Source organism: Sapajus apella, unplaced genomic scaffold, assembly GCF_009761245.1.
Source record: "Sapajus apella isolate SASKATOON/1434 unplaced genomic scaffold, GSC_monkey_1.0 scaffold2, whole genome shotgun sequence".
Taxonomy (NCBI): domain Eukaryota; kingdom Metazoa; phylum Chordata; class Mammalia; order Primates; family Cebidae; genus Sapajus; species Sapajus apella.
In genome coordinates, this window is record NW_022436942.1 from 7,763,663 (window position 1) to 7,784,568 (window position 20,906).

General features: G+C 33.6%; 1 protein-coding gene across 1 annotated transcript in view; it reads right to left on the minus strand.

Annotated features, from left to right (window-relative positions):
* LOC116557966 (solute carrier organic anion transporter family member 1B3-like) overlaps positions 1-8,275 on the minus strand; it is a 61,982-nt gene extending 53,707 nt beyond the window's left edge. Inside the window, exons 1-5 of the mRNA XM_032287787.1 lie at positions 8,134-8,275; positions 4,298-4,430; positions 1,732-1,853; positions 349-495; positions 54-152 (exon numbers count right to left, since the gene is read on the minus strand). Coding sequence (XP_032143678.1) covers positions 54-152; positions 349-495; positions 1,732-1,853; positions 4,298-4,430; positions 8,134-8,275 — 643 coding nt within the window. The remainder of the gene's footprint in view (positions 1-53; positions 153-348; positions 496-1,731; positions 1,854-4,297; positions 4,431-8,133) is intronic.
* Between the last annotated feature and the right edge of the window lie 12,631 nt (positions 8,276-20,906).

Sequence of the window (20,906 nt, forward strand, 5' to 3'; positions counted from 1 at the left end):
GTATTCTACACTTGAAAGACACCATCATGGTACCTTGTTTAGACTGTACTTACTCAGATCTACATATCCAATATCCACGTACATTTTAGCAAACACAGATCCTATTGTAAAGCCAACTATTGGACCAATCGCACTCATCCCCTTCAGAATACCTGAAAATATTATAAAACAATTGTATCAGATGCCAAGAATACACGGTCTTAATTCAACATGATTTAAAAAATAGTATTACACAATACATACCTCCAAATTCTTTTTATAACAGGTAAAGAATGACTTCAGTAGCACTACTATTTCAAGGGTAGACCCAGGGAAAGTAATCATGCAACTTATATTTTTGCACATTACCTACATAGAAAGAAGAATGTCCTTCCTTGGCAAAATCATCAATGTAAGAAAACCCCAGTGGCATTATGGGGGTTTCCCCTATTCCACAGATCACATTGCCCACAAAGACATATATCCACATGTGTGACCCAGGTTCCTTTCCACAACCTATTCAAACAAGAGAGTGTTTTATTTCAAACATCAATTTTGTCATGTCTATTAGAAATTCAGCTATTTTAAATGCTTAATTATTGATTTTTTTTATTTCTAGTGATTCATATTCACTTTGTAAAATTTTAAAATACAGAGGAGCACAGAGAAAACAATTTTCTTTTGTTTCATTTCAATAGTTATATATCTTCCATTTTTAGTGTGCAAAAATGTGCATAGTATTTACCAAGCACATTATATACCTAAACATCCAGGTCATGTTATAAACTGCCTATACAGTTAACATTATATTTTGATGATTTTCTCATGTCATTAACAATTCTTTTATATCAACATTTTAATGACTAAATAGTAGTGTGTTGAATAACAGGTTCATAACTTATTTAATCAATCTCTCATTTTTTATTATATTTCTAAGTTTTTATTTTTACACAGAAATTTAATGGATATAATTGTAAAGAAGTCCTTGTGCACATTTTTGATTATTTCCTTAAGATTAATCAATAGAGGAGAATTCCTTATTGAATAGGCAAGTACATTTTTGTTCTTTTATATTGAAAATTAATCTCTAGAAGACTTAGAAAATCACATACTCCCAGTAATACATAAAATGTGATATCTTTTTTCTCCACCTCATTTATTTTTTTTTCCTGTGTAATAGGTAGAAAAATCTTTAGTGCTATAATTTATCACTTACTTTTATTATTAGAGGTAAAAAGTCTTAAATCAGTAAAATAATTTGGATTTTTTTATGAAGAGCAAAGTAACATTATTCAACTATTTATGACACTTTCTGCTTTACTATCTTCACGTGTTCCTTATCAATTTTCTGTTGAATTTATTCTCTTCACTTACCCACTCTTAAATGCTTTTTATATACAATGTGATAATTTCTTGTTAAGTTAGAGGATTTTTTCCAGGACAACCTGAATGCATCCAAATTCACAGACTTAAGTCCTGCAGTTAGCCTTGCAGAACCTGTGTATAGAAATAGTTGGTCCTCCATGTAGGTGAGTATCTTATCCCGTTTTGTTGGAAAAAGACTGCATATAAGTTTTCAAGGGTCAACTGTGTATATTAACACTAATTTTGTCTGTATGTGTTTGTAAGGATTAAATGTTTTGCCTATTTGTTTTTAAATCAATTTTGATAATAAATATCACAATAACTGTTGCAGGTATAATTAAATTTATAAATTTTTGAATATCTTTAACTGTCAACATTAATGCTTACCTTTTCCCACTATCTCAGATGATGTTCTATTGAGTGATAGAGTTTGATTAATTAAACAAGTGAATAAGGTTGATGTTGAATTTTCTGATGAATTGATATTGGTTTCTTTAGAATACCTATAACTGTAAGAACATCACTGGATCAAACATTTTCGTTATCTACTGAAAATTTTCATTTCTCCCAGAAATACAAACAATTTTCCCTTTATTTGCATCACTATCTCCTCCAAACTACCAGAATCCTCTTTGACAATTTTGCAACACGTGTTCTAGGAGAGGTGAAGGGTGAAAATGAAAGGGAAGTATTATTAAATTGGTGCAAAAGTAATTGCGGTTTTCGCCATTATTTTCAAAGATAAGAACCACAATTACCTTTGCACCAATCTAATAACTAAGAAATATAATTCAATACTCTGCAAATAAGGTGGCTTATCACCTTGCTATTATCCCAGTACTGCTTATATTCTGATAAATATATGAAATATCTTGGTTTCACCTACTTTATTAATACTGCTAGCTATATTCATCCTTTGAAATATCTTCAAAGATGGCCAATGTGTCTGACTTTTTTCCATGGAGACACACACACACACACACACACACACGCACACACACACATACACACACACACACAGACACTCTTTCTCCTCTTTCCCTCTTTCTATCTCCCTCTCTCTCTGTTCAGCTCTTCACAACTTAGTAAAAAAAAAAAATGTAGTCCATTTCAGCTTGATGTGAGAACTTAATGGAAATGACACAGATGGAGCCAGAATAGGATAAATGCTGACACTCCAAACTACCAAGGTGCTCTATGAACTCCAAAGGCAGCCTACTGTAGGCCAGGTATTATGCTCAGCTTAAAGAACAGAAATAAAATACACAATTTTAGTACTTGGGGGAGCTAACACTCTCTAAGATAAACATATATAATAGAATATATAATCAGTTTAATATACAAGGTCCTGAGTTTTCACAAAGAAAAAAGGAATTATCAGCTTTACCTGGAGGTGCAGGGACCAAGGGACTAGATAGATGTCATGAGGAGAATGACAGATGAAATGAATCCTGGAGATGCATAGGTTTAATAGACAAAGGAAGAAAAGTTCTCAAGGCTATAGAAACAATGTATATTAAATCAATCTAATAACTGAGAAAGATAATCCAATACTCTGCAGATAGGGTGGCTTATCACCTTGCTATTATCCCAAGACTGCTTATATTCTGGTAAATATAAGAAATATCTTAGTTTCACCTACTTTATTAAAACTGCTAGCTATATTCATCCTTTGAAATATCTTCAAAAATGGCCAATATGTCTGACACACACACATATACATATTTGTATAACATAATATGGCATATTTAGAGAAATGCAGGCCTGGAATGTGGTCCTCAATTGTAGGGAGGAATGGAAGGTTCACCTGTAATAGTTGCATTTAAGGGACATCCTTCTTACAAATTATAAAGAATAAAGAATAATAAATTAAGAAGATTAAAGAGAAAATTAGGAAGTACTGACATTATAGTGTCAGAAGAAGAAGGAAAGGGCGAGCATGATAAAGAGGCCAGGAAGATAGAAAATGAGTAAGGAGAATATGATATAATGAAAATAAGGTAGAGCAGTACCACTATGAAGTTTTTATAAGGGTCAAATATGGAAAAAAAAAAAAAAAGAATTAATATGGTGACCTAATAGTGTGATTGTTGGATTTGGCAATGAGTAAGTAATTGGTGTCTCTAACAGAAACTGCTGATTGTCTCTTAATATCCCCTCTTTTCTCCTTCCATAGTAACTGAAGTCAGGCTTTTTAGCTGGGAACATGGCAGCCTGGAGTAATGTCTATTTTTTCCAGCTCTACATATGTGTGTGTGAAATGTAACTAACTTCTGGTCATGTGAAGTCAGTGGAAGATTATGCTTCTGAAAATGTTCCTTAAGCTTCATCCTGTGTGCACTTTGCTTCTTCTACTTGTTCTTCTCTTTTTCCATCCTGTCGCCAGGAAATATATTGCTGCAATTTGGCCCAGAAGGTCAAAGCCATGCAATAGGATAAAAACAAGCAGAAACAGATCATCCTTGGAATGGTTACATTAACTTCTTTGTGAAAAACAAGCTTCCATATTATTTATGCCACTTAAAATTTTTTTCTCATGAGCATCTTACTGTAATCATAACTGTACAGTGACTTCAAAAACAGCCTCTGTGAAATGATGGTGGGAAAACCTACAGTGTAGTGGGTTAAGTGTTGACGTCTTACTGGGTATAATCAAAATCTTATACACGACAACATAAGGTGTATATGTTATATGAAAAAGTCATGAAGAGTGCTCATTTATTTATATGAAACTGTATACTTTATCTATTGTTATTTGTATTTCAGTCTTTGAAAGCCATGACGAATACAGCAATAAATCAATTATAATGTAGAAAATATAAACCATTTCTATACCTACTTAGTGAGTATTCTTCTCAAAAGGTAACTGCCTACTTAAAAGGATAAAAATAAAATTCTACTACTAATTTACAAATTAACAATAATTAATGGCACAGAGATATTTAACACTTACTATCCCATGAAGAAATGAGGCAAAGCAATAAAAATACTTCCAATTCCCGTAAAGAAAGAACCGATTCCAATTATCTTTGGTCTGTGTAGTTTGGATCCAAAATAACTTACAAATAAAATCACAAGACAATTTCCTAGAAAGATAACAAAATTATGTTGATACGACTTAGCCCAGTTTTGTGTTTGGTAGAATTAAAGATCCCAGAATGGAGGCAAATTGAGCCCAGTACATAGTACTTTCCCTCAAAGTCCAGGGTATTTAATTGAGAAGATACACTCACCGACAGTAAAGCTATCATTGAAAAATTGTATGGTACTAATAATAAGTAGAGTAAGTTTTACATACAAAATAAAGCACTTGGGTTATTTGGCAATATTATTGAAGAGAAATTTTATTAAAAATCTGGAGTTGACTGGATTGTATAGGAATAAAAAAAATCCTGATCTCAGGGAAAGGTAGTCACTCGAGCATTTATTCACTTATTCCTAGTGTTCTTTAAATTTCTATTATGTATGTACTGTAGTATTCAGAGCCAGAACAAGAAAAATTTTAGGGAAAATGTAAAACAGATGGATAGAGGTGTTATTAGAGTATAGAAAGATGGGGAGTTAATTAGGGGCTTCAGAAAAGTTTCCTGGAGGAAAGGTCATTTGAGATTTAAGGTTAGGTATAAATTATTTAAATTACAAACTGGAAGAAAAGCATTCTAAGTAGACCAATTCAGATGTATCTGGAGCCTCATGTATAACAAAGAACAATGAACAAGAATTACTGAACACTGGTTGAAAAAAATAGTGTGAAAGGAAAGCACCAAAATGAACTGGCAGATAAAGTCAACAAAAGAAGCAACACGTAAATTAAGGATTAAACTAAAAAGAGTAGAAACTAAAGAAAAACATCGTGTTAGTATTTTTATAGGTACAAGGAAAGGTTGTATCCATAAAATCAGAATTGGCATCCTGGAAATAATAAGAGAACAACAAAATATCGTTGTAAATTAAAAATATATGAGTTGGAACTCAATAATCAATATGATGGAAGATGGCATCAAAGAAAACTGATGAAACATACAAAAAGTAAAAATTTACAAGAAAAAATGTAAAGGGAAAAATACTCCCCAATTTTATGTATTTATTTGTTTATTTATTAGACAGAGTTTCACTCTTGTTGCCCAGGCTGGAGTGGAATGGAGCAATCTCTGCGCATTGCAAACTCCACCTCCCGGGTTCAAGTGATTCTTCTGCCTCAGCCTCTCAAGTAGCTGGGATTACAGTACAGGTGCCCACCACAGTGCATGGCTAATTTTTGTATTTTTAGTAGAGATGGGCTTTCACCATGTTGGCCAGGCTTGTCTCGAACTCCCAACCTGAGGTGATCCATCCACCTTGGCCTCCCAAAGTGCTGAGATTACAGGCATGAGCCACCGCTGTTGGCCATACCCATCAAACTTAATGTTCATCTTATATATGATTCAGGAGGAAAGAAATAATAAAGTAGGGAGAGAATCAAATCAGAAACAGAAAATAAATAATTCCCTGAGCTACAGGACAACACAAGCATTTAGTTGTAAGTGCTTACATTTCTTGAACAGAGGTAATGCAAAACGAGAAAATGAGACCATAGAAATAAAGAGGAGATGCATGTTCAGAGATAAAGAGAAAGTGCATGAGTATGATACTGGTAGTAATTTCTTTTAGGTAAGTTCTCAGCTTTATGCAAAATTTCTCTCTATTTTGATTTAGACTCAGGGCGTATATGTGAGGTTTGTTACAAGGGTATATTTCATGATGCTAAAACTTAGGGTACAATTGAACCTTTCACCCAGGCAGTGAACACAGAACCCAATAGGTAGCTTTTTCACACTTTCCCTTCTCCATTCCTCCCCACTCTTGTAGTCCCCCTGTGTATTGTACTGCAATGATTTCTTACATGAAACATTGAGTGTGATAACACAGTAGATAAATGTTGTAAATATTCTGAGTAAAAATATTTTCAATTTTTAATTCCATACTCAGACAAATTTTTGCTTGACTATGATAATAAACACATTTTTCAATGAGCAAAGGCTCATAAGGTATCCCATGTGTTCAATTCTTTCTGGAAAGTAATAACTACAGTCATGATGAGTGTTCAAGGAAGATGAGCTCTAGGATATCCTGCAGATACCAAAATTCTTGGATGCTAAAATCTGTTTTATACAATGGCATAGGATTATGTAAAACCTATGCACATTCTCCTTGTCTACTTTAACTCATCTCTAGATTACTTATAATACCAAATACAAAATAAATGCAATGTAAATGGTTACTATAGAGTGTTGTTTTTATATTCGTTTCTATTGTTATAGCACTATTGTTAATTTTGATGTATTTTTGAATAATTTTCATCCACAGTTGTTGAATTTGTGGCTCCGTAACCTGCAGATACAGAAGATTGTCTATTCTTGAACATAAACTCCAGAAAAACTAAAGATGAGACTTGAAGCCACAAGATTCAAGAAACAGATGTAAGCCAAGAAACTAAAGTTATAATTATGTTCAAATCATTGCTGATGAAGAGCTGCAAAGTTTAATAATAACATAAAGAATTCATTTCTTAATAAAAATACATATGGGAAGTTAAAATTTAAAACTAATAAAATTCTAATTATAAAATTCTAGATGCTTTCATTAAGCCTGGAGCATGGAAAAATTAAGGACGTGTAAGATAAAATATCCTCTGAATCACAAAAATTCAGAATTTAAAGGAAAGAGAAGCCTTCCTTTATGGGATTACTTTAAAAATGGCCATTAGTTAAGCATACTGTAAATAAAGTTAAAAGATAATCAGCCAACTTGTAGAAAATATTTGCAATCTATAAAATAGACATAATTTTGGGGTCTCTTTAAATAATTAAAAGGTTAAAAGAAAAAGGAAAAAAGGCAGTGAGCTATCAATTCAGGAAATAATAAAAAATAATTTTCAATAATTGTATAAAATCTATTTTTAGAGAAATCCAAAATTAAAATTAAGATAACAAATCAATGTCTTCAATGTTCTAAAAACAACTTTTAACCCTAAATTCTGTACCCACTTGGATACTAAATGTCTAACTTAGTTTGTTCCAAAGTGGTTCCTCCCACATAAAGCCACAAAAATTATAGTCCTTTCTCAACCTGTCTTCACACTGGGGCATCCTGAAAAAGGGGAGGTAAAACCTTTCAAGTCACTTGTTTGCAAGGAATGAGTTTGTGTAGGATCTGGGTGTTTTCAGCATGTTCACTATCAACAGTTTGGACTAGATAATTTTTTCTTGGGTCTATACTGTACATCGTTGAATGTTTATCAGTATCCTTGGCCTCTATCCATAGGTGCCAGTAGTGTCTCTCCCTACCCAGCAGTGACAAACAAAAATCTATTCAGATACTGCCCATGGGACAAATTTAACCCCGGCTGAGAACAAGTGGTATAAGTAGCCATCCCCAAACTTTTTGGCACCAGGGACCAGTTTGGTGGAAGACAATTTTCCATAGATGGGGTGGGTTGGGGGCGGAGGGTTTCAGGACGAAACTGTTCCACCTCAGATCATCAGACTTTAGTTAGATTCTCAGAAGGAGTGGGCAACCTAGATCCCTCACATGCGCAGTTCACATGAGGGTTCGCGATCCTGTCAGAATTTAATGCCTCCGCTGATCTGACGGGAGGCAGAGCTCAGGTGATAGATAATGCTCACTAGCCCACCACTCATCTCCTGCTGTGCAGTCCAGTTCCTAACAGGCCACAGATGGGTATTTATGAACAGTTGTTGCTGTTGTTTTACCTCTGTAAACCTGGATTAATTTTTTTTTAAAAGTTACCAATGTCAAAGCCTCCATCAATTAAACCAGCAAGAGAAGAGGATATGCCAAATCTCCTTTCTATTTGAGTGATGGAACTTTTCATAATGCTTGAACTTAGTGTCCTAGCAATATGGCTGAATGACAGGGCTGCCAAGAACATCTAAGAAAAAGCAGAAGAAAAAGAGAAAATTGGTTAATCAAAGAACTCCATAATATTTACAGGTACATAGAATTAAAATAACTTTTCTTCTTTACTTACAAACATTTGTATCATTAAAAAGCATGCCTATTTTTCCATATACCAAGTGGTACTTCTCAGGGCTTTTAATATTAGAACTACACTGAAAAAGCATGGTTTTCCAAGTTGGTTACACTTGTCAAATTATTATAGCAGTTCAGTTAAAACTGTTTTTTAAATTAATGCCATTAGCATATTTATAGAAAGCTAGACACTGTTCTCAGATGGCCATGATGGTAAACTATTCTTTATTTCCAACTGACTAGCATAGGCTGTGAAGGGAGTGGCAGTGCATTCTCAAAGATAGCATTTCAGTGAGGCCAGCTGAAAAATGAAACTTGACATAGGTAAAGGAAAATTCTACGACCAATGTAAATGAGTGACATTTAGCCTAAGATGCAGTGGTTATAGATGTGTTAATTTTCAATTTCATTTTAACAAAATTTATTGATTTATTCTTCCTCTTATAGCTCACATCCACAGCTACACACTAGTTCCTTTTGACCCTACTATTAAAATCTTATTGATTGCATGTTTGTGTTTCCCCAAATTTGTATGTTAAAATCTTAATTTTCAGTGTGATGTTACTGGGGATAGAGCCTTTGCAGAGTAATTAGGTCATGAGAGTAGAGCCCCCATTATGGGATTTGTGCCCTATAAGAAATAAGTCTCTCTCTCTCTCCTCTCTCTCTCTCTCTCTTTCTCTCTATCTCTCCCCTCTTTCTTTCACATGAGGATACAGTAGGAAGATGGCCATCTGTAAATCAGGAAGAGGTTCCTTACAAGAACCCAACCGCACTCGATCCCTAATCTCAGGCTTCTCAGTCTCCAGTAATGTGACATACTAATTTCTGTTGTCTCAGTCACCAAATCTTTGCTATTCTATTAACCTGAACTAAGAGACTACTTCTCATAACCTCCTGCACTCCCAGTAGTCTCTACCACCACTTCTCAACTCAATTAGTGCAACAGCTTCCTGATACAGTTTTCTAGTTCTTCTCCCATCTGCCTAATAGTCTCTTCTAAACTTAGTAGCTAGAGAAATACTTTCAAAATAAGAATTACATTATGCTTCCACTGTGTGTCTTCTCATGTGATTTATAGTAATATGAAGGCTTTCCAATGACTTATAGGGCCATAAATGATCTGTTCTCTCTTCTGAACCTCCCCCAAATAATAATCCCTTTTATCTTTCTAAGCTTATGTTGTTATTCATTTCCTTGCTCATTCCTCTTCAGCTACATTAGACCTCCTTGTTATACCTTGACAATTCCAGATTTATTATATTGTCTCAAATTCTTTGTCTTTGAATTTTGTTTGCAGCAAAAGTTCTTACCCATGTGTTCTTTCTATCACCCTGTCCTTCTTATTCTTATTCTTCTTATTATTATTATTATTTTGAGATGGGGTCTTATTCTGTTACCCAGGTTGGAATGCAATGGTGTGTTCTCAGCTCTGCCTCCTGGGCTCAAGGGATTCTCCTGCCTCAGCCTCCTGTGTAGCTGGGATTACAGATGCATGCCACCACACCTGGCTAATTTTTGTATATTTAGTAGAAACTTGGTTCCACTATGTTGACAAGGCTGGTCTGGAACTCCTGACCTGAAGTGAGCCACCTGGCCTCCCAAAACACTGGGATTACAGTCATGAGCCATCACACCCAGCCTTTACAATGTACTCTTAAACAACAAAAAAGTTTTAAAAAAAGAAATCACAAGGAAATTCAGAAAATATGTAGAGACAAATAAAAATAAAAACACAGCATATCAAATCTTATGGGAGTCAGTGAAATCACTATTAGAAGGGTAGTTTTTAGTGGTGGATGATTATGTTAAAAACAAGGAAAAATCTCAAATCAACCATAACTTTACTTTTCAAGAAACTAGGAAAATAAAAAAAGAATACAGAACATAAAGTTAGGAGAAGAAAGGATATAATAAAGATTTAGATTAGAGGTGACTAAATAAGAAAACAGCAAAACAATAGAAAAAGTCACCCCAAGAGTTTGTTCCTTGAATATATTAACGAAATTTTCAAACCCCTAGGTAAAGTAGGGAAAAAAAAAAGAGAGAGAAGACTTAATTAGCCAAAATTAGAAATAAAAGAGGAGACTACAATGAATAATTTTATTCCAACAAATTGGAAAACCTAGAAAAAAAGATTCAATTTCTAGAAGCATACAACCTGAATCATAAGTCAGTAAATAATCTGAAAAAGCTACAACTAGAGTGAGCATTGAAGTAGAAATCAAGGACCTTCTGACAAAGAAAAGCCCAGGATCAGATGATTTCACTGGAGAATTTTACCAAACTCTTAAAGCTGAATTGACATTAATTGTTTTTAAACTCCTTCAAAAATTGAAGAAGAGAGTACCTGCCCAAATTTATTCTATTCAGCTAGCATTACCCTGTTACCAAAATAAGATAAAGATACAAAAAAGAAAACTACAGACAAATATTTCTGTTGAATATTAATGCCAAAATCCTAAACAAAATACTAGCAGATTGAATTCGACGGCACATCAAAAGCATATCATGTCATGACCAAGTGGGATGTATACATGGAATACAAAAATGACTAAACATAAAATAATAATCAATCTAATACATCACATTAAGAAACAACAAAACCACATGATTATCTCAATAAACACAGAAAAGCATTTGAAAGACATCTACTTTCACTACTAACAATTGAAACAGGGCTAGAAGTTCTAGCCAGAGCAATTGGACCAAAAAAAAAAAAAAAAAAAGAAAGAAAGAAAGAAAGAAAAGTCATTCAAATTGGAATAGAATTAAAATTAATACTGTTCATATTTTATATAATAACATAAAGATTCCACCAAAAAACCTGTTAGAATTCATAAGCAAATAGATCAAAGTTGCAGGATATAAATCAACATTCAAAAATTAGTGTATTTCTATGTATTAACAATAAACATCCCAAAAAGGAAATTAACTAAATTCCATTTACTACAGCATTAAAAAAGATAAAACACATAGGGATAAACTTATCCAAAGAAGAGAAATATTTGTACATGTAAACTAGGAAAAAATGAAAGATATAAAGCACAAATAAATGGAAAAACATTTCATGCTCATGGATTGGGAGACTTAATATTGTTAAAACATCCATACTATCTAAAGCCATCTATAGATTCAATGTAATCCCCATCAAAATCTCCATAGCATTTTTATAGAAATAGAGATTAACAACCTAAAACTTATGTAGAATCCAAAGGCACATTGAATAGCCAAACAATCCAGAAGAAAAATTGGATGCTTCACATTCCTGATTTTAAAATATATTGCAAAGCAACAGTAATTAAGATACTGTTGTATTGGCATAAAGATAGATATGTAGACAAATGAACAGAATATAGAGCTCAGAAATAATCACTTGCGTATATGGACAAATTACTTTCAATAAGGGTGCCAAGACCACACAAGAAGGAAGGAGTCACTTCAGCTAATGGTATTGGAAAAACCAGATACTCAAACAGAAAAGAATGAAGTGGAGCCCTTACTTTACACCATATGCAAAATTAACACACAATAGATTAAATACCTAAATGTAAGACCTAAAACCATCAAACTACTACAAGGAAACACAGGAAGAAAGCTTCAGAAAAAGATATATGTTAGGTCAATAGTAGGGGGTTTAAATTTGACATAATCATCTATAATAGTAGAAATAAGTCTAGATCAATATATACAATAAATGTAAGTGCAAAAAATTGCTAGTTTAAAGGTAAAGATTTTGTGTGTGGGTGGATTTAAAAGAAATTCAGAGGAGAGGTGAAACAAAATGGCAGATAGAAAACTCCACTGATTGTCCACCACCCCACAAAGACACCAATTTAAAAACTATCTACACACAACACAAAAAAAGCACCTTCATTAAAGCCAAAAATTAGGTGAACACACACAGTACATGTTTTTACCTTTATATTGCTGAAAGAGGCATTGAAAAGGTAGGAAACAGTCTTTTTTTTTTTTTTGAGATGAAGTCTAGCTCTGTAGCCCAGGCTGGAGTGCAGTGGCTCAATCTCAGCTCACTGCAAGCTCCACTTCCTTGGTCCTGGTTCAAGCAATTCTCCTACCTCAGCCTCCCAAGTAGCTGGGATTACAGGCACAAGACACGATGCCCAGCTAATTTTTGTATTTTTTAGTAGAGATGGGGTTTCGCCATGTTGGCCAGTCTGGTCTTAAACTCCTGACCTCATGATCTGCCTGCCTCAGCCTCTCAAAATGCTGGGATTACAGGCATGAGCCACCGTGCATGGCCAGGAAACAGTCTTAAATCACTGACACTGGTTTTTCTCCATTCCCTGGCAGCAGCGATGTGGTGCAAAGAGAATTCTTTTGTGCCCTAGAAGGAGGCAGAGCCAGAAATTGTTAAGGCATTGAATTCAGTGCTTCCCTTATTATAGCAGAAAGCAAAATGAGACCAAACTCAACCGACTCTTACCCATGAAGTGTGTGCATTACATCCAGCCCCAGCCAAGGAAAACTTGCCAATCCTGGTAGTCAAAACTTGAGTTCCTGCAAGTCTCACCACCAAGGGCTAAAGGCGGTTGGTCTCCAAATAAACTTGAAAGAGGTTATTCAAAGGAATAATACAAGTAAAGTTCATAAAGCTAGAGAAAGATATCAATAGCCAAGTACAAGGCTATAGAATACAAAGCACATGTAGCCCAAATAAGTTTATCTCAAGACATTTAATATTCAAACTCCCAAAGGTCAAAGATAAAGAAAGCATCCTAAAACCAGCAAAAGAATAGAAAGAAATAACATGCAATGGAGCTCTAATACATTGGGCAGCAGAATTTTCAGTGGAAACCTTACAGGCAGGAGAGAGTGGCATGACATTTTTAAAGTACTGAAGAAAGGACCCCAGTGCAGTGGCTCATGCCTGTAATCCCAGCAATCTGGGGGGCTGAGGCAGACAGATCACTTGAGCTCAGGAGGTGGAGACTGGCCTGACCAATAGGCTGAGACATGAGAATCACTTGATCCTGGGAGGCGGAGGTTACAGTGAACGGAGATGGCCCCAGGGCACTCATGCCTTGGAGACAGAGTGAGTCTTCATCTCAAGTAAATAAATAAAGTACTAAAGAAAGAACCTTTTATGCTAGGAGAGTATATCTGGCAAATTTTCTTCAAACATGAAGGAGAAATAAATACTTTTCCAGATAAACAAAAGCTGAGGGATTTTATCAACATCAAGCCTGTTTTATTAAAACATGATACAGGGAGTAGTTTAATCAGGAAGAAAGGGACATTAATGAGCCATAAGAAATCATCTGAAGGTGCAAATTCACTACTACTAGTAAGTACACAGAAAAACACAGAACATTGTAACACTAACTGTGGTATATAAACTACTGTTAAATCTTAAGTACAAAGACTGAACAAACCAATCAAAAATAATAACCAAAACAACTTTTGAAGACATAGAGAGTAAAATAAGATATAAATAGGAAAATAAAAAGTCAGAAAATAGGGCAATGAAGTTATTGCTTTAGTGTCTTGATTGGTTGTCTTTTTTCTTGTTTGCTTCTTGGTTTGTTTATGTAATCAGTGTTAAGTTGTTATCAGCTTAAAATGATTAGCTGTAACATAGTATTTGCAACATCAGGGAAACTCTCTAGGGCATTGGTCTAGTCTGGGCAAAAATGTCCTGAGTAATATCCCATAAGCACAGAAAGCCCAAGCAAAATGAACAAATGGAATTATATTAAGTTAAAAAGCTTCTGCACAGCAAAGGAAACAATTAACAAAGAGACAACCCACAGAATAGGAAATATTTGCAAACCAATCATCTGATAAAAAATTAATAATCAGATTATATAAGGAACCCAAACAGTTCTAAAGAAAACGGTCTAAAAATTTGATTTTAAAATGGGTAAAAGATTTCAATAGACCTTTCTCAAAAGAAAAGATATACAACTGGAAAAAAGACATATTAAAAGGTGTTGAATATCATTGATCATCAGAGAAATGCAAATCAAAACTACAATGAGATGCCATCTTCCTCCATTTAAAATGGCTTATATTCAAAAGACAGGGAATAACAAAAAGTGACAGAAGTTTGGAGAAAAGGGAACCCTCATACACTGTTGGTGGGAAAGTAAATTTGTACAACCACTATAGAGAATAGTTTGGAGGTACTAACAAAACTAAAAATAGAGCCACCATATGATCCAGCAATCCCATTTCTGAGTCTGAATCCAAAAGAAAGGAAATAAATACATCAAAGAGATATCTGCACTTCCATGTTTGTTGCAATGGTATTCACAACATCTAAGAATTGTAAGCAATCTAAGTTTTCATCAGCAGATAATTGGATAAAGAAAATATGGTACTTATGCACAATGGAGTGTTAGCCATAAAAAAAACCCCAAGATTCATTTGCAACAGCATGGATGGAACTGAGGGCATCATACACTGGGGTCTGTTTGGGGGGGCGGGGGCAAGGGACGTACTGCAGGGATGGGGGTGGGGAGGTCAGGGAGGGATAACATGGGAGAAATGCCAGATGTAGGTGATGGGGGGATGGAGGCAGCAAACCACATTGCCATGTGTGTACCTATGCAACAATCCTGCATGATCTGCACATGTACCCCAGAACCTAAAGTACAATAAAATAAATAAATAAATAAATAAATGAAATAAGCCAGGCACAGAAAGACAATCAACACATTTTCTTATTTACTTGTGGAATCAAAAATTAAAACAATCTAACCCATGGAAATAGGGAGTAAAGTATGATACCAGAAGGTGGAAAGGGTAGAGGGGTGTGAAGGGACATGGGCATGGTTAATGGATACAAAAAAAAAGAATGAATGAATAAGCCCTAGTATTTGATAGCACAATATGGTGAGTGTAAACAATAATAATTTAATTGTGTAAGTTAAAATAGCTAAAAGAGTATAATTGGATTGTTTATAACCCAAAGGATAAATGTTTGAGGGGATAGATACTCATCTTTCATGATGTGATTATTACACATTGCATGCCTGTATCTTAACATCTCATGTGCCTAATAAATATCAAAAATTAAATAAATGTTGACATAAAAAAGTAAAATTTTAAAAAAATGAAACTTAAAAATATTTATGTGCTTTAGAGGTATTCCTAAATCATAAGGAATGACGATCATTGTAAATAGAAAGAAAATATAGCTAAAAGAAAATACAGCTGTATAAATAAGAGCCTGTAAGGCTTAGAAAAACATCATTACGGCTTTTCATAGAGAAGGTCTCTACCTATTGAAGTTTATCAACTGAAAAGATAAAATGGTTATAAAAATATACTTAATAGCTACAAAATACAGTAGTCAATAGGACTATATTTCTATTGTTCTCATGATAGTGTGTGAATTCTCATGAGATCTGATGGTTTTATAAGAGGCTTCTCCCTTTGCTTGGCTCTCACTTTTCTCACCTGCCACTTTATAAGACCTGCCTGTTTTGTCTTCTATCATAATTGTAAGTTTCCTGAAGCTTCCCTAGCCATATGGAACTGTGAGTCAATTAAATGTCTTTTCTTTATAAATTACCTATTCTTAGGTATTTCTTCATAGCAGTGTGAACATGGACTAATCGAGAAACCACACAAGCAAGAAAAGAGCAGAATAAAATTTGTAAACAATTCAGAGAAAAAAGCAATCTAAATTTCTGTGCCTTGTGTAATTATTTATCCAAAGTGAAGGAGAAATAAGGGCTTTTTCAGATAAATAAAAATTAAAGTAGCCTGGGCTTGGTGTCTCATGCCTATAATCCCAACATTTTGGTAGGCCGATGTGGATGGATCACCTGAGGTTGGGAGTTTGAGACCAGCCTGATCAACATGGAGAAACCCCATCTCTACTAATAACACAAAACTAGCCAGGCATTGTGGCATATGCCTGTAATCTCAGCTACTCGAGAGGCTGAGGCAGGGGAATCACTTGAACCCAAGAGGTAGAGATTGTGGTGAGCCAAGGCCAAGACTGTGCCATTGCACTCCAGCCTGGACAATGAGAACAAAATTCCATCTAAAAAAAATCAATTTAATTCATTGGCAGTTATATCTGCCTTGAAAGATGTTGAAAAAAAAGTTTTTTAGAGAAAAAGAAAGTAATATAGGTCAGGAACTCAGAACACCATAAAAAGGACGTATTGAAAAATGTGAAAGTAAAATAAAAAGTATCATTTTTTAATTCTTAATTGATCTAAGATATGAGAGCTGTTGAAAATAATAGTGACAACAATGAATTTAATTATGTTTCTTTATGTATGTGTCTCATGTATATACTCAGGTGAAATGAATGACAACAATGATACAAGAAATGGTAGAAAAGTATTAGAAATACTTTGTTATTATAGGTTACTCACACTATCCATGCAGTGGTATGGTGTTACACAAAAGTGGGCTCAAATTACTTGTAATTGTTCATCCCAAATGACAGAGCAACTTCTACAGAAGTAAAGGAAAAAAAGCCTAGGGAATATGCTAAGAAAAAAAATTAAAATTATATAAATTGCTCAGTTTAAATCACAAAAGGCAGAAAAAAAGAGGAAGATAAAATAAGAAAAAAAAAGGGCAACAAATAGAAAATTAATAAATGTGGTAGATATTAATCCAGCTACAGTTACATGCCACACAATGACATTTCAGTCAATGGTGGACTGCATATGATAGTGCTCCTATAGTTTATAATACACAGTTTTACTTTAGCTTTTCTATTTCTAAATATATTTAGATACACACATACTATTGTGTTACAATTTCTACAGTATTCCGTACAGTAACATGCTGTACAGTTTTGTAGGCTTGAAACAAAGGCCCATACTACATAGTCTAGGTGTATAGCAGACTATATCTTTTAGATTTGTGTAAGTATACTCTATGTCTATACAATGACACAATTGCCTACCAATGTATTTCTCAGAATGCATCCTTGTTATTAAGTGATTGCATGACTGTATATCATAATCACTTTTAACACTAATGATCTAAATGCATCAATTATAAAACTAAGATTATAACCTTGGATCAAATAAGATGACCTAACTATTATGTTGCCTACATGAAGCTCACTTTAACTATAAAAGCAGACATATATAACCAAGTGCTCCCAATTTTCTAAGAAAAAGAAAATAAGTTATTACTATTATTTTATCTTATTTTCCCTTTTCCCCAATTCCCCTTCTCCCCACTTTCTACTTAGCACTTTAGAAATGCATTTATAACTTTTTACTCCCTTTCACCAAACACTCTCTACAGGGCAAGTTTGTTTACATGCTTAGAAGCTGCAGACCAAAACTCTCACCTACCAGGGGTTTGTTCTGAGAGACAACAATTAATCTACAACTCAGAGTATGTCTACTATAAAACTCTCCCACCTGCAGAGTTTCAGTCACCTTTCCAACCTAGTTCTGCCCACAAAGGCCCCAGCAGTATTCAGCTTGACTGCCCAGTAGATAAGGTCCTGAGGTAATTTATGCAGACCCCCACCTGTTTGTTTACTCCCCTGAATGCCATTCATGTCAACACCATCTTAAAAATACCTGCTTTCTGCTTCAAAAGCAAAGCAGTACCCCTTAGGCAAGAAATCTATGTTTCTTTCTACAAGATAGATTTGGAATAAAAAGTCATATTCTTTATACTAAACCTCATTCTTGTTAATTGGACTCTGCAAGAGGTGAGTGACAAGCCCTGCATTTTGCTTACATATATATTACAAGTACATGGATAGAGAAAAATGCTTTATGTTAACCTTAATCAAAACAAAGCAGAACTAGCTAAATTAATTTTAGACAGAACAGCCTTCAAAGCAAGAAAATTATCAGAGATTTAAAAAGGCATTACATAATAATAAAGTGATCAATTTTCAAATAAGTCATAATAGGTTTTAATATGGAAGAACCCAACAACAGATCATCAAAATATTGAAAGTGAAATGAATAGAAATATTAGGTGAGTTAGATAAATACACCATTATAGTTAGAGATTTCAACATTCCGCTATGAGAAATAGACAGATCCAGTGGGCAGAAACAGAAAGGACAGAGTTGACCTAAACATCATCAATTAACTAGAATCATATTTATATATACAGAGGAATGTATATACTGCATATAACTTCATCCAACAACAGCAGCGTATACATTCTTCTTAAATTCACATGGAGGATTTGTCAAAATAGACCACATTCTGGGCCACAAAACACAACAAACTTAAAAGAATAGTAATCATATAGCATCTGCCTTCATATTCCATTAGTATTTAACTAGAATCAGTAACAGAAAGATAATGGGAAAATCCAAAATATGTGAAGACCAAATAACACACTTTCATGTAACAAATGGTCAAAGGAAATTGTAAGAGAAATTTAAAACTACTTTGAACTAAATAAAAATAAAAACACAAGTTAACAAGATTCTTGGGATGTAACAAAACAATGCTTAAAGGAAATTTTATTGCACTGAATACACATATTAGAAAAAAAAACCTAACATAAATATCTAAAATTTCTACCTTAGGACACCTGAAGAATAGTAATAAATTAAATTTAAATTAAGTTGGGTAAATAAAATAATAAAAATGAGCACAGGAGTCAGTAAATTAAAAACAGGAAATCAATAGAAAAAAGTATAAAACAGAAAGCAAAATCTTTGAAAAATCAATAAAATTGTTAAGCCTCTAGCCATGGTAACTAAGAAAAAAAGAGGGAGGACACAAATTACTAACACCAGAAATAAAAGATGAGATATCACTACAGATCCCATGGATATTAAAAGGATAATAAAGAAATACTATAAACAACACTTTGTCTATAATTTTAGTAACATATAAAATGGCCCAATTTCTTGAAAGACACTATCAATCCAACCTCATCCAAGAAGACCTGTATAGACTTAATTTAATAAAGATGAATTCATACTTAATAACATTTAAAATAGTAAGAACCAGGTCCAGATGATTACAATGGTGATTTCTATCAAACATTTAAAAAGGAAACTATACTAATGCTCTATAATTTTTTTCAGAGAACAGAGCATTAGAAATACATTTTATCTCATTTTATAAGGCCAGGTTTGCCCCAACACCAAAACCATAGAATGATATTAAATATTGCAACAAAAGAAAACTACAGACTAATTTATCTCATAAACATAGGTTTAAATATTCTCGACAAATATTAGCAAAAAAACCCCTAAGAATCCATGAAAAGAATTGAACAGCATGACTGAATGGGATTTTTCCTAGGCATGAAAAGCTGGTTTGTCATTTCAAAATCAATTTATATAATTGATTCATCACATCAGTAGGCTATAAAAGAAAAAAATCACATAATCATATTAATCAATTCAAAAGAATCATTTGATAAAAACCCACACTTGTTTATGACAAAAACTCCCAATACATTATGAATAGAGGAAAATGTCTTCAACTTTATAAAGATCATCTACTAATATACTACAGATAACATTATACTTAATGGTAAGAAACTCAAAACTTTCCTATTAAGATCAGTAAGAAGGCAAAGATGTCCCCTTTCCCCACTGCTTTTGAACATAGTACTGGAAATCCTAGCTAATGCAATAAAACAAGAAAAAGGAATAAAATATATACAGATAGGGAAGGAAAAATAAAAGTCTTTGTTTGTAGATGTCATAATTGTCTATGTAGAAATTCTGAAAAAAATTAACAAAAATAAAAAAGAAGAATTCCTGTAAGTGATAAGCAATTTTAACAAAGTTGTGGAATATAAGTTTTCATACAGCAGCCAATAGATTTCCTATACACCAGAAATGAACAAGTAAAATTTGAAATTAAAAACTCAGTGCCATTTACATTAGCAGGAATACTTAAGTATAATTTTTTCTTAAGTGCAAGATTTTTGTACAAAATTCTGAGTTTAAAAATTTAAAAAGTAAATATTTTGTGTTTATTTGTAGGAAGATTCAATATTATAAAAAATTCAGGCTTATCAACTTGATGTACGTATGCAATACAATTATGAACAAAATTTCAATTACTTTTGTGAATATTGACAAACTGATTTAAAGTTTATATGGTGAGGCAAAAGATCCAGAACAGTCAACATAATATTGAAGGAGAAGAACAAAGTTTAGAGGCTGATAATACTAGACCTCAAGACTTGCTATAAAGCTATGTTAATCCAAAGAGTGTGGTAATGACGAAGGAATAGACAAATGAACCAAAGAACAAATAGTCCCAAAATAGATTCATATAAACAAGTCAACTGACAAAGTCCTTGACAAAGAAGCAAAAGCAATAAAGCAATGCAATGGAGAAAATACAGGCTTTTCAACAAATGGCACTGGAACAACTGGACATCTGCATGCAAAACAAATGAATCTAGATGCAGTCCTTATACCTTTCAAAAGGAATTTAAAATGGATCACAGACCTAAATGTAAAACGCAAAACTCAATACTCTTAGAAATTAAAACTTTAGAGGAAATCTATATTACCTATGGTTTGGTGATGACTTTTTAGATGAAACACCAAGGGTATAATCCATTAAAAAAAAAAAAAA